The sequence below is a fragment of the Anastrepha ludens genome, chromosome 2 (genome assembly GCF_028408465.1).
Source record: "Anastrepha ludens isolate Willacy chromosome 2, idAnaLude1.1, whole genome shotgun sequence".
Classification (NCBI taxonomy): Eukaryota; Metazoa; Arthropoda; class Insecta; order Diptera; family Tephritidae; genus Anastrepha; species Anastrepha ludens.
Window position 1 is genome coordinate 69,942,133 of NC_071498.1, and position 13,271 is coordinate 69,955,403.

The 13,271-nt window shown below is 34.6% G+C and overlaps 1 protein-coding gene across 1 annotated transcript in view; it reads right to left on the bottom strand.

Annotated features, from left to right (window-relative positions):
* Positions 1-7,249: 7,249 nt before the first annotated feature.
* The window catches only part of LOC128871776 (protein Malvolio), a 73,134-nt gene continuing 67,112 nt past the window's right edge, over positions 7,250-13,271 (bottom strand). Inside the window, exon 13 of the mRNA XM_054113837.1 lies at positions 7,250-9,623. Coding sequence (XP_053969812.1) covers positions 9,563-9,623 — 61 coding nt within the window. The 3' untranslated portion in view covers positions 7,250-9,562. The remainder of the gene's footprint in view (positions 9,624-13,271) is intronic.

A 13,271-nucleotide genomic window follows, 5' to 3' on the forward strand; every position in this document is an offset into this window, starting at 1 on the left:
ATTTAATCTTTCCTGTAATTTATATACATTCTAAGCCGATAGGCCTGGCAGCTAGTGCTTAATTAATTACAATTTTAATTGTAACTAATATAATATAAATAAACAAAAAATACTATAGAGGCCTTAAAAGGTTATTCTCGATAACAACGATCCCAGAACTGCCATATAAAATTAACATCGAAGCACGTACTAACACAACACAAAAAGTGTACCGAATTCAAAAACTATCCATCGCGCAGCAGGAACTTATAAAGTAAAAACATAGTCGTTTTCTTTACTAACAAAATAAAGAGGGCTTACATTTGTTTTTACGGAGGGTCAGAATTGTATAATATAATTTTGGGCTTTTGAAGTATATTTAAAATTATATATAGTTAGAAAATATAGGACGTCGTGCATTCCGTAACATCAGACTGGAAATAAAACTAGTAATCCGATAATCAAATTTACGAAAAATGACAAATTTCACTTTTAAAACACAGGAGCGTAACAAATCTTCATTGAAAACCCATTAATTAAAAAACAGTTATACAGGAGTATGAGTTTTGCGAAATCTGCCACCTAAGCATGAAATACCCCGAAAGCTCTTCCATGATAAAATTCAAAGCAAAGAAAATGATTTTTTCGACATTCTTTGTTGGGCACCTTCAACGAGGTTCATGCTGAATTTCGTAAAATAATGAAGAAGAAAGGATTCGAATTTTGCAAGGAAAAGTCATTGGTGCTCCTAAAAGACAATGCGGCTGCTCATTCCACATGCTCTATCAAAGCCAACAACAGCCCACCAGGGTTAGAACATTCGCCTTAAGACCGTGTGACTTCTGTATATTTTCTAAGATCAAATCTGCATTGGAACTGAAAAGAGACATGAAGGAACAAAATTTGAGTATGTTAAAATTGGGATAGAGCAAGTGCTACGCGTTCTAGAGTAGCTTAATGAAGAGACTTCCAGCTATGGCTCGAACAATGAAAGAATCGAATGGAGTGCTGCAAGTATTGAGGAGAGGTGGATGTTAAAAGCATGAGATCCAAGCAAAATGTTTTATATGTAGTATCAGCATCGCTATTTATTAGCTACACCTCTTATTTCACTCTAAGTTTTTAATTGGTTAATTGGCAATTCGAAATATTCATGTGACAAGTCCTCACAATCAAACAAGGTTATATAACTTTTTTCTCTTATATGGGTTTGAGTATTTTAATGGGTTTTGATTCATTATATTTAACTGAGTTAACATTTAGAATTGTGCCGTCCTAGGCAGCTGCTTATTTTAACTATATGGTTGATCAGCCCCTAACCTAACCTAACCAAATTGAAAATGTCTTACTAAAATGCTTAATAATCGATCAATTCAAATACATAATCAGGATAGTATATGTTTTATATCCATTATTTTCTCGGTAAATGACTGTAGTCATCGATATCTCCTAAAGTATCGATCAACAAATTTTAAGTTTACAGGTATGCTCGTTGTCGAGGTGACATTTGACACCAAAAAACTATTTTTCTGTTCCATTTCATTTGCGAGTTACGATATCCATTACTCCTGCCATTCAGTTATTTCAAGATAAAAAGCTATTTTCAGTGCAATTGCATTGTGCAACACAATAAGATTACAAGGTTCGGACTATGGACTCTGATGGAGGGATCAGAAAACACATATATTCGCGTATTAGCGTTTAGTATTAACAATTTGCTTTTCGTTTTTAAGTGAAGTTAAATTTTTTTTAATGTCTTCAGTGTCGGTTAAAAAACTTGATTTGGTCAAATTTCAACATACTCGTATGCACATTTTAAGCTTTATCTTATTTTTACTTTTGGATTGAATTAAGAGCTTTCAGAGGCTAATACTAAAATGTTTGTGGTACATTTTAACCCGTTACATCTCTATATTATGAGTATTTTTTAGCACTTCCGCACAAAATAGATTAAAAAGGTCGACCTGGCAGAGTTAGAGGGCTAAAATGTTCCAGAAATAATGCTCCCGGTATTTTTTACACAGAAGTGCAGAAAACATCATATACCTAGAGTAGGGATCACACAGTTTCCTATGCCGGCTTACCATAAATATGCGTCCCTAAAGTAAGAAGTACATTTTTTGTTCCCTCAATTAGAATCCATCACCTGAACCTTGGTAGTTTGGAACAAATTTGATTTCGTCGAACAGTGTTAATGAACAAAAAATTATAAATACGTTTTTATAGTATTATTTAAAAAATAGTATTTACGTGTAAGTAAATTTTTTACGTAATAAAAACTTTTTAGAACAAATTTTTTTAAAAATGTTATTAATTTTTTTTTTTAATTTCCTATTTATTTACTTAAATAGGCTATTTAGGCGATTTGACGATTGGTTCACTTTTTCACCAACACGAATTTCGAAAAGTGTCTTCAGCTTTTAATTAGAAGTAAATATTGCATTTTTGCTTTAAATACATGAAAATTGTTTTAACAAAAGATTAGTTAGAAGCCCAAGAAATTCATAGAAGAACAAAACCGTTACTTTTATAAAAAGCAAATTGTTGTACTGCTTAAAAATTAAATACTAATCAAATAAGTTTTAAAATAATTAGCACCCTTTTTATTTTTATCTAAATATTTAATTCTCGTAATTTTATTTGGTAAGCACTAGGCTGGTTAGTAATAACACAAAAAATTCAATTAGGGGTCGATCAGGCCTTGAGCTCGAAAAATAAAAAATACGAAAACTAAACATTTGGAGGCCTTTAAAACACTATAAGTCGTGTTAATTTAAATATAATCCTGATTTTATTCCAAAACGGATGCTCCCAACTATAAGCACTCACGCAGATCACCAGTTGTAAATTTACAGCAAATTCCAAAGAAGACGAATACCGTTAGAATTACACAGAACTTCATTTTGAATGAAGGCACACTGCTGTCTCTTCGCTTTACTTATATTTTTTTGTAAATTTGTATGTGCGTATTTCCGCCTATCAAGCAACACACTTTACGCGGTACAGTGTTCTTAACGAAGTGATTAACGCGCAAGCGAGTTCTATGATTTTATGAATTTATTCCGAAATAAAGATTTTTTCTCGTTGACCCCGCACTCCTAGAGGCATAAGTTTAAACGGTGTAAATAAAGACTACATTTAATTGTTATTTATTTAACCATTTTAATCAACCTGTACATATTTCAATACGTTTAAGTGTATGTAAAATTGAAGTAATTTTATACTCTAGAAGCGGAATACTCTTTTCTACTTTTAAATGTTTTTGCACTTTGACCGTTTGCAATAGAAATGTTCATTCCAAAAATTTTAATAGCACTTAAAACGTTTTTTTTTTTCTTAATTAGTGAAATGCTCATACATACATATACATACATGCATGTACATAAAATCTCTGATTCATATTCAAAAGTATAAGTTAAGGGGACAGATACCTGTAAAGGGCCATATTTTCCCTGATTGCCACGCCAACAACTAAAATAAATTTAAGAAAAATAACTTTAAAGAAAAATCAGTACACAAATATTCAATTCATTCTAAACCATTTTATTGATTTTCTTTACTTCGAAAAAATCGGTTGAACGGGGCAGAAGTTGCTACTCTGCAGCACCACCTGGTGGCGAGTGGCAGCAATGAGCATATTCTACAAACCTTCTCCGTGGAAAAGTAATATGCCATATATTATACAGTAGGTTCTGTTTTTATGCAGTAGATACGTTCCGCAAGAAACGGCATAAAAAAAGCTACTAGTTCTATAGTAAAACTATAGATACGTTTCAAATGCTAAAACCGCATAAATCTGAAATAATGTAATAAAATCGCATAAAAAAGGGCACTAGTCCCATATTATAACTATAGATACGTTCCATAGACCGCATGAATCTGAAATAATTAAATAAAATCGCATAAACAAAATATTGTATTTTTGAAAATTATATCTTTATATATCTTCCATACTTGTAGGGTTAGCATTTCTGATGTAATCTGTGATGAGTTTTTGCTTAGCTGGTTTAGAATCTTGTTTATATGTGCAATTCCCGATAGGTCGACATGCATTTTGTAATTTAAAAAAAAACCGCACTATTTCAAAACCGCATAAAAAAAGCCGCATAAAAACAGAACCTACTGTATATATACCAATTTTTATAATAATCAGTAGCTTTTGAGTTCATCGAGGACATACAGACAAACCTTCATTTTTATATATACAGAAGAAGAAGAAGATGAAGAAGTCAATATATTTTTTTCAAAATTGGCATACAGTTTATTTATACATTAAAATAATATACATTTTTTTTTACTTTAATCATTTAAGATGGTGGATGTACACTCAATTCTTCCAGGAAGGTCGCAGCGGGGCTTGTCGATCGGGGGGCATTGTAGCATCGGCGTCAGTGACCTGAATACAAAAAACCAATATTTTTTTTGTTTATTAATATCATAATTTCTATATGAATTAAAAAATGAAAAAAAAACGAAAAAAATCGCGGAATAAAATGCGTAAAAAAAATTTAATTTGGGACGAATTTTCCTACTATTTTTGCTCCGAAAAAATTATTTTTTCGAAAATTTTTCGAAAACTTGTAAATTCACATAAAGAATACCACCTGGACAAAGAAGGTCCAACTGCAGCTCAAGGTAAAAGTCGATGACACACCAATTACGACTGTATACAATCCCAAAATTTTGGGCGCAAACTTTGATAGTTTGCTCTCCTTCTCTGCGCACACAACCGCAATTGCCACTAAAGTCCAAAATCACAACTAGGTCCTCAAATCGCTTGCCGGAAGCACATGCGGCAAAGGGAAAGAAAGGTTGCTATCGACATTTAAGGCAATTGGCCGACTGGTTCTAAACTATGCTGCGCCTGTCCGGTCACCTGAAACTAGTGACATTCAGGGGATAAAGCTCCAGTCTTGCCAAAACTCTGCTATTCGGACAGTGCCTCCTAGGCACATCAAGAGACACCTTCTCAACTACGCCGACGAGATCCAGGACAAACGAACAGACATCTACTGACATCTACATCATCGGGAGACCATCACCACCTTCTTAAGCTCCCAACCACCGAATGCCGTATTCGGGGTCCAACCACCACCCATTGCCGATGAAAAGCTTCAGCTTCCCCGCGAGACCCGCGTAACACTGTCACAATTACATTCAAGATATTGTAGCAGGTTAAACTCCTACTTATCCAGAATTGACCCAGACATATTAAACATATGTCTAGCATGTGAAAGCACCTCGCACGGACCCAACCTGTCGAAGCAGCATGTTTCCTGGGCCTACCTTTAGATGAGTTAGACGAAGACGACCGGTGATATAAGCTACACTGACAGGGCTTGTATTGTTGCTACAACAACAACAACAAGGGACTTTGATTTGAACATACATTCAATGAACGACTCCATGATTGGAGGGTGAGTCGATGCCCGGTTGGCTTTTGTTAGCGTGAAAATAATGCCTGAGACCTCACAGCCGAACGATATGATTAACGGGCCTAAAGATTATTTTTGATGTGAGCGATGTCCTGTATGGTATATTGGTCTTAACAATTAACCATAAAACGTTAACGATGTAATAGGATTCTTCTTTTCGCCACGCGTTAGAAAGCGACGAATAGGTAGATGAAGCAACTGGTATAAATGAACATATATTGGCAACGCGAGAATACAGGGGTCTTAAATTACATGTTTTTGTAAGGCAGTGAGTTATACCGATTTAATGAGGCATAGCCATACTCGTTAGCAGCGAATCTTACTCTATAACTTTGTTGTTGCTTTCGCATTCAAATTTTTCATTAAGTTAATCGGGAGAAAAGTAACATTCAGAGATGAGGCCTATTTCAGGCTAAGTGACTTCATAAGCAAAAAATCACTGGTTTGGGAACGACAAAAATCCAAGGGAGATACATCAGGTACCTCTACACTCCGCAGAAAAAGTCACTGTTTGGTATGAATTTTGGTGTTCTTTATTTCTTCGAAAATGCACAAGGAGCTGCGCCGACTGTCACTTAGATCGGAATCACGCCAGCCATTTTCCCAACATTATGTATATTCCATACTTACTTTCTTTTTATCCAAAGATGGTAGATTATAAGGTTTGACCAAAAGTAAAATTGCAAGAGCAACTTCGTCTGCCATTTCTTAGGTATTCACACACTTAATCCAATTAGACATCGTTTAAACGGCAACGATATTTCCTTATTCGCTCCGCTGAAGAGCACAGAGCCTCGAAAAAATTCTGTCATCGTACACGGTTCTGGGCTGTTGTTTTTGCGCCGTCACATGTGATGTCGGCATCTGCTAGCTCGCGCAACATTCACCTTCTCCAAATATTCTTTGACCGGCCGCGATCTCTGTGTCCAGTCCAATGCCATTCTCGTGATGCTGTCTAGTGGTTTTCTAAACGTGTGGCCTATCCATCGCCACTTTCTGTGTTTGATATATCATGGGGGGCCTCTCATTGAACTCTCTTGTTGTTATTGTCGTTGTAGCAGCATAAACATTCCCCATACTCACATACGGGAAATGCTGTAGGAGTGACAGTCTTTGGCCGGATATAAATCCGGGTCGTTTCGGCAACGTAGAACCGACTGTCGTGGAAACGATTGAACTCTCTTCTTCCGCGTTGATCTCCACAACGCGTCGTTGCTTATGGTGTTCGCCCAAAATATTCTACAAATGATGCGGAGGCATTTGTTAATGAAAGATTGTAGCCTCTGTGTAATGTGTAATATTGCTATGATCAGCCAATAATCTGCTACAATTTTACAGAAGTTACGGAAAGGATATTTGAAGGAGTTAAAAAAAACTGTCGGCAACAGAAGGGAGTGCAGTTTAAGCTGTCAATGAGGGTAGATGTATCTGCGAGTGAGCGGAACGCTCGGTTTTAGTTTTTCAATTTTACTTATTACAATGCAAATGAATTTTATAGATTATAATTTATTATTTTAAAATAAATATAACTCCCATATACTCCTTGACAGAAGAATGAAAAGTTTGACAGTGAAAAAACATGGAAAAAATTTCCGTATAAAAATTTCATTGGGGTTGTGAAGGTAAGATCTCAATCAATACTTTCATTCTAACCAATATTTTTTAAAATCCAGCCAACAACTTGGTTTAAGGCGAGCTTAATTTTTCTTGCTGTTATACGGCTTTTTTATCTATCGCTGCTTCGCGTGCACAAACAAGTTTTAAATCAACCTAAATAAATCACTCCGATTTTGTTTTTGTTTATTGTAATGTGTTTATGATTTTGTAATTTTATTCAACATAAGAACTTATATTTGTTATTAACTAATATAATAGACTATATAAAGCACACATGGAACTGAATACATACAAAGCAATCACCCGGACAAAATAACAATTTGAGTTCCCTTGAACATGTACGAGTACTAGTACTATTTCATGAATTTCCTTATAATGATCCAATTGTACAACTTTTTAAATAAAAATCCAACTGAGAACAAAAGTATAGGTACGAGGGTTACTTTTTGTATTGCGAGCCTAGTAATCAAAAACACATAAAATACCCATGGATCTCATATTTGTTACCAGCCAAGTCCTTGGAGTATGTTTTTAATCTTGATACATTTTTTTACAGATTTTACCAAGAATGATAGAAATACAAGATTTGGTAATCCGAAGCAAAATTACAAGAATGACTTTGTCTTACGGGAACTTGGCACAATTGTGGCCGCATATTTCACATTTATTTTTACGCTCTTCCAGTCAGTCGTTGTTCAGATGTCAATGAAGTAATATAGTCGTGGGCTCCATTAATTTTTTTATATCTCAGTTTTTATCGACCTTTGTTGTAAACAAATCACTGTAGTTTCCCTTATTACGTCAGCAAATCATATGATTCCTTCAAATTCGCTGAGAGCCGATTACCGGTTTAATTTTCGCCGCATCTATGCATTCTATACATTCTGGTATACTTTTACTAAACGTGCGGGAACGGATCAAATGTTTTCCGATTTTTCTTGAGCAAAGGATTTAGTCTGCTATAAAATTAGTTATTGCAGCAATTCACAATGTCGAAGGAAGGAGCATCATCGCCAAAAGTGAGTACAAAAGAACTGAGTTCGATTAACCGTAAACAACAGAGATCGTTCTCAATTGATAAAACATTCGGAATTTTAATATTAATAATCCTCCATAAGGTTACGTTGGTTACCACTCCCCATGAGGGTTACGCTTATGTTTGCTAAGGCTCACATTATAAAGAGTAGCCCTCGTATTAAGTAGAAATATGTACTTGTAGACACATATTACATATTACCCGCTTACTGCAAGAACGACATAACTCAAAACATCGAGAATTCGAGTAAATGGAATTTTTCTATGCACCATTTTTCCCTAAGTAAAAATAAAGACCTGATTTCTTGTAATAATTACCTTGAATATTTTGCATAACACAAAGTATGTAATAATTAGCCAAGGCCATTTCTGCATACTAAATTAAAAAAACGGCTTTATTTTTTTATTAATTTTTTTTTTTTTCTTTTTTGGTTTTAACGTTCTTCTAGCATTCAAGCAATATTATAAACATGTTTATTAAAATATGTATCCATATACAATACTTTTAAAAAAATATTGCAACCATTTTTGATTTAATCACACATCATCAACAATTAAAATCTTATTAATTAATAGAATTTAAGTATTTTTTCTTAAAACTTTATAATTAAGTTTTTACGCTTTTTGCCGGTTCCTACTACAAACCTCACAGCCTTACCATGTACCATACATCTTAAAATTTAAATTTCTTTTCGTTTTACAGTTTCTAATTTTTTAGAGAGCACAGTATTGTCATACATATTTACAATTGTGGAAAAAGCGAAAGCGAAATATTTTATTTTCTTATATGGTATAAAAATTTTAAAATAGCACATAATTTTAACATTTACCATTATTTAAGTTTTAAAAAGCAACATATATATAATTTTAATTTAATTTTTTTGTAAATGTCTTTGTCGATATCAAATTTTACCAGAATTTATTTAAAAAATAGAAAATAATTGCCTAATTGATTCCACTTAGATGTCTTTTAGTTTTTCACTTTCTCATAGTTACTTATAAGTCCCAATGACGACTTGCCGCATTGGTCCATCAACTGTTGTACTAATCATTTTCATCAAAATTCTCCAATCATTTCATACATGTGTGCCATCTCATCTAAATGCATTAAAAAATCTGATGTCTTAACGCCTAGATGATGATGATGCTGATATTTTTTGTTGTTGTTATTGTTTTTATACAATAAAAAAATATGAACATTTGCATTTTGTTCATTGCTGTAATGTTTACAAAATTATTTATTGCGGCTGTTGTTGTTGCTGTGTCTGATTGTTCCTTTGGTCCGACTATTGCTAATATATGAAGATCTGCATTTGCATGAGGGCAACGATGTTAGAAGTTTCGAAACGAATGTTAGAGTCATCTAACCAATAGTGTCGCATGTGCTAGCTGATAATGCTGGAAAGACCGTGATTATTCGATGTGTTGTTGTTGCTCTTGAAGAGTGTGTCATCGCTGTCATCACTGCACTCGGAATCAATTTCACGCAGTAGTGGCTATGCATCTTCTTCTTCGCCGAAAGGTACATCTGCTTCCCGATCGCCGTCCGGTGAAATTCTGCAAAGTGAATGAAAACGTGTGTTGGGTTAGTATTTTGTATTAATAATTTACTAAGAAAATAAAAAAAATTCCAATGTATTGCATGAGAGTGTGTATTTAAATATTTATAATGAATGTTTTCTTTTAGACGCTTCGAATTTCCGAAAGAATTGTCGGACCAACCAGCTGTCCAAGTACTCCTAAACATATTTTTGAAAAAAATTCTGTTCAATAATATTTATAAAAGCACAAAACAAAATTATTGCATATACATATGTATGTATATAAAGGACATATGTATGTCTGGTTTTTATTTTCTGTGTACTTTTACGTTTTTCGTATAAAGTTGTGCCTGAAAATACCCGTAATGAAATTTTCCGAAATATTCCAAAACATTTTATCCCTTTAGCGACCTCTCAAATGCGATTTTAATACGAATTATAGATTTCGGTCCGATATTAATATTAAACCCTTATTTCACTTATTCTAAAAATAGTCAGGCAAAGAATCACAAACTTTTAATGGTCATTAACAAATCATTAACTGAGAATACAAAAAGATGTGGAGCTTTTACTACATGGGTCTAGGCCTTTTGTCCTGAGTTAGAATCACTTCGCCCCAGACAATGTCCCTGGAATTGTTTCAGTTTTATCTGCACCTATAAAGCATCTTTTCAGCATAAGCGGATACACCGTCAAGTCTTTCAAGGCCAAAATTTAGATTTACACGGAGTTTAGTGTTTTGTTGAAGGTAACGCTAGACCGTTTTTCGTTTTTCCCATACTTTATCACTTCCTTTAACCGAATCTTTCTAAACAGCTTAACGGTAGGTTTTCCTATGATGATGAATTTAGATTTGTTACAAAATTAAGGCTTAAGCCATTAAAGAACCCCATGCGTTTCAAGTGAGAATTTAGATTATTTATTTCATTAAAAGAACGTCCAGTTGAACAACTAATCCAGAATTGAACATCAACAGCTTATATAATATAATACATTCTGTCAAAAATAATGGAGCGTTGTTAAATACTTAGAACACAAACGTGCGAAGATACGATATTCTTCCGGCCACGGTAATCAAAGGCGCGTGAGAGAACTTCTGAAGTTAACTAAGCCGCAGCTCTCGAATTTTTGTAGGTGTCTTTTCTAGGCATTATCCAATAGGTATCCATGCGGTGAGACTGAGTATTGCTTTAAGTACTTCAAACAGAAGTATGTTTTCCTCAGCTGTCCTGCTCTCGCCGGGCTGAAAGTGAGTCCGCGCCATATCAGGCGCATACGGTCGAGTTCTGGAACAATGGTCTCGAACAATTAAAAGCCGACGCATTCTCACTATGTAAAAATCAAGACTATTTCTCAAAAATCTGGTTATACCATAAGATTTATTTTTATACGGGTGAGCCATATAGCATTTGCTTTTTGAACCACCTATTTTTTTTGCGAATGGTAACACAAATGACATGTCAAATATGTTCATAATTTACTTAAAGGTTTGACATTTACGAAATGGGACGCTATACGCTTGAACAAAATTGGGAAATATTGAAAACCTATTTCCAAAGTGGTGAGTATTCTTCTTATTTTCTGATTTTGACATCGGTGGCTACGTCAATAAGCAAAATTGTCGGATTTGAGGCTCAGAAAATCCACACGTTACTGTAGAGAAGCAAATGCATCTACAACGTGTCACTGTTTGGTGCGGTTTTTGGTCTGGCGGCATCATCGGGCCATTTTTTTCGAAAATGAGCGAGGAGCCGCGGTCACAGTAAATGGCGAGCGTTACCGTGACATGCTCAACGAGTTCTTTCCAAAAATTGAAGAGGATGACATGGACGACATTTGGTTTCAACAGGACGGTGCAACTTGTCACACTGCCAAAGTTACACTCGAACTTTTGGCTACCGTTTTTGAAAACCGAATAATCAGCCGAAATCCCGATATCAATTGGCCGCCTCGGAGCTGTGATTTAAGCCCGTTGGGCTATTTTTTGTGGAGAGCCGTTAAGGACAAATGCTATACGAACCATCCAGAGACGATTGATGCTTTAAAACACGAAATCGAAGTTGCCATTCATGAAATTGGAGCCCAAACAATTGAAAATGTGCTTAAAGCCAGTCGTGGCAGTCATTTGAACGATATTATTTTTCATTCATAAATGACAATGTTCAATCTTCAAAATAAAAGATAAAGTTTGAAAAAATATTTAGTTTTTTTTTATAGCCGATTCAAAAAACAAATTTTTCATGACCTACCCTATATTATTTACTTTCAGACTTTTGTATTTAACTATTGAAAATCCCTTGAAATGTTCGCTTTGAAAATAATAAAATCTCGGTTCTTTCTTGGTTGAATATCAATGGATATTGCCATATTTTAATATCCTTTATATATTATACAAGAAATATAAACACGGAGATTGAGTTAAGACCTGCTCCTCTAACTATAGGACTTTTCTCTCTGTTAAAAACATTTAGAGTCCAAGTGCTGTCCCTTAGTAAAAACTAATGAAATTAGTTGTTTGTCGTATTTGCAATGAGATAAATATTTACTTACGAGGCTGTCGATACCCCATTATCAGACTTGTTTATGAATCATGATTTAAGTACCGGCGAATTATATTTTTTCGAAATTGAAGGTTGAGAATTGAAACTTGGAATGAACTTGTGGTAACCGAACGATCTCTAAAATGAGCCTTTCCTCAGTAGACCACCTAGAACATGCGATTTGGCACCTTTGACTCTTTTTGGAGGTGCGGTTTCTGCTGATAAACCAGCTAAGATTCGCAATTAAGAGGACTACATTCGGCGCATTAACAGCGAAATGCGGTCGATTGTTCCGGAAACGTGGTATGAAAATGGTTTGCAGTCAGAGTATTATATAGTGAGCAAAATATTGATTATTTGATGATCTGTGCACCACCAACCAGCGACATTCTGCTGACACAAAAAATCGTTAAAGTTTCAGCTAAAAAACAAATCGGAATATTTGGCTCCATACTTATTGCGCGAGTTTTCTGATCACTAGATGTGGTGAAGTAATCGTTTTTATTCACTTCGACACCGAGGTGAAAAGAGCTTCGTCAGAAATTTCTATAAAAAAAAAGAGGTTGTCTGTAAAGTCGGTTTACTGACGATAGTTTAACGTGACAACGTCATAAGAAAATACTGATGGAATGGCTGCATTTTTCAAAAGAAAATTTTATTTTATTTGTTTGATAGATATTTTGTATGGATATAGAGGAGGAAGTAAATGGAATTGCAATGGAATAGGTCAAGTTACATTTACACATTACACAAACGTGAAAAATGACGAAACATTTATCAAATTCATGAAAGATATCTTCAATTTCGATTGTGCATCAGACGTTAATAAGTCAACAACATTAAGAGGCACCATCATCGATTTGCCTTTTTCAAGACACTTTACACTCGAAACACTCCCTTTCATTTCCTACTTTTTCTATCATCGTCCTATTCTCAACAGAGAAATGGTTCATTACCATGCACACAGGAAGAAGGCATATGCAAATACAAGTATGTGAATTTATATACAAATGCGCATATACATATAATACATATACATACATATATATGCTCACTCAAGTAAGACAGAGCCAGATGTCGAACGTTGCCGAACGCGGGGGCCGATTGTGTTCTTTGTCGTTCGT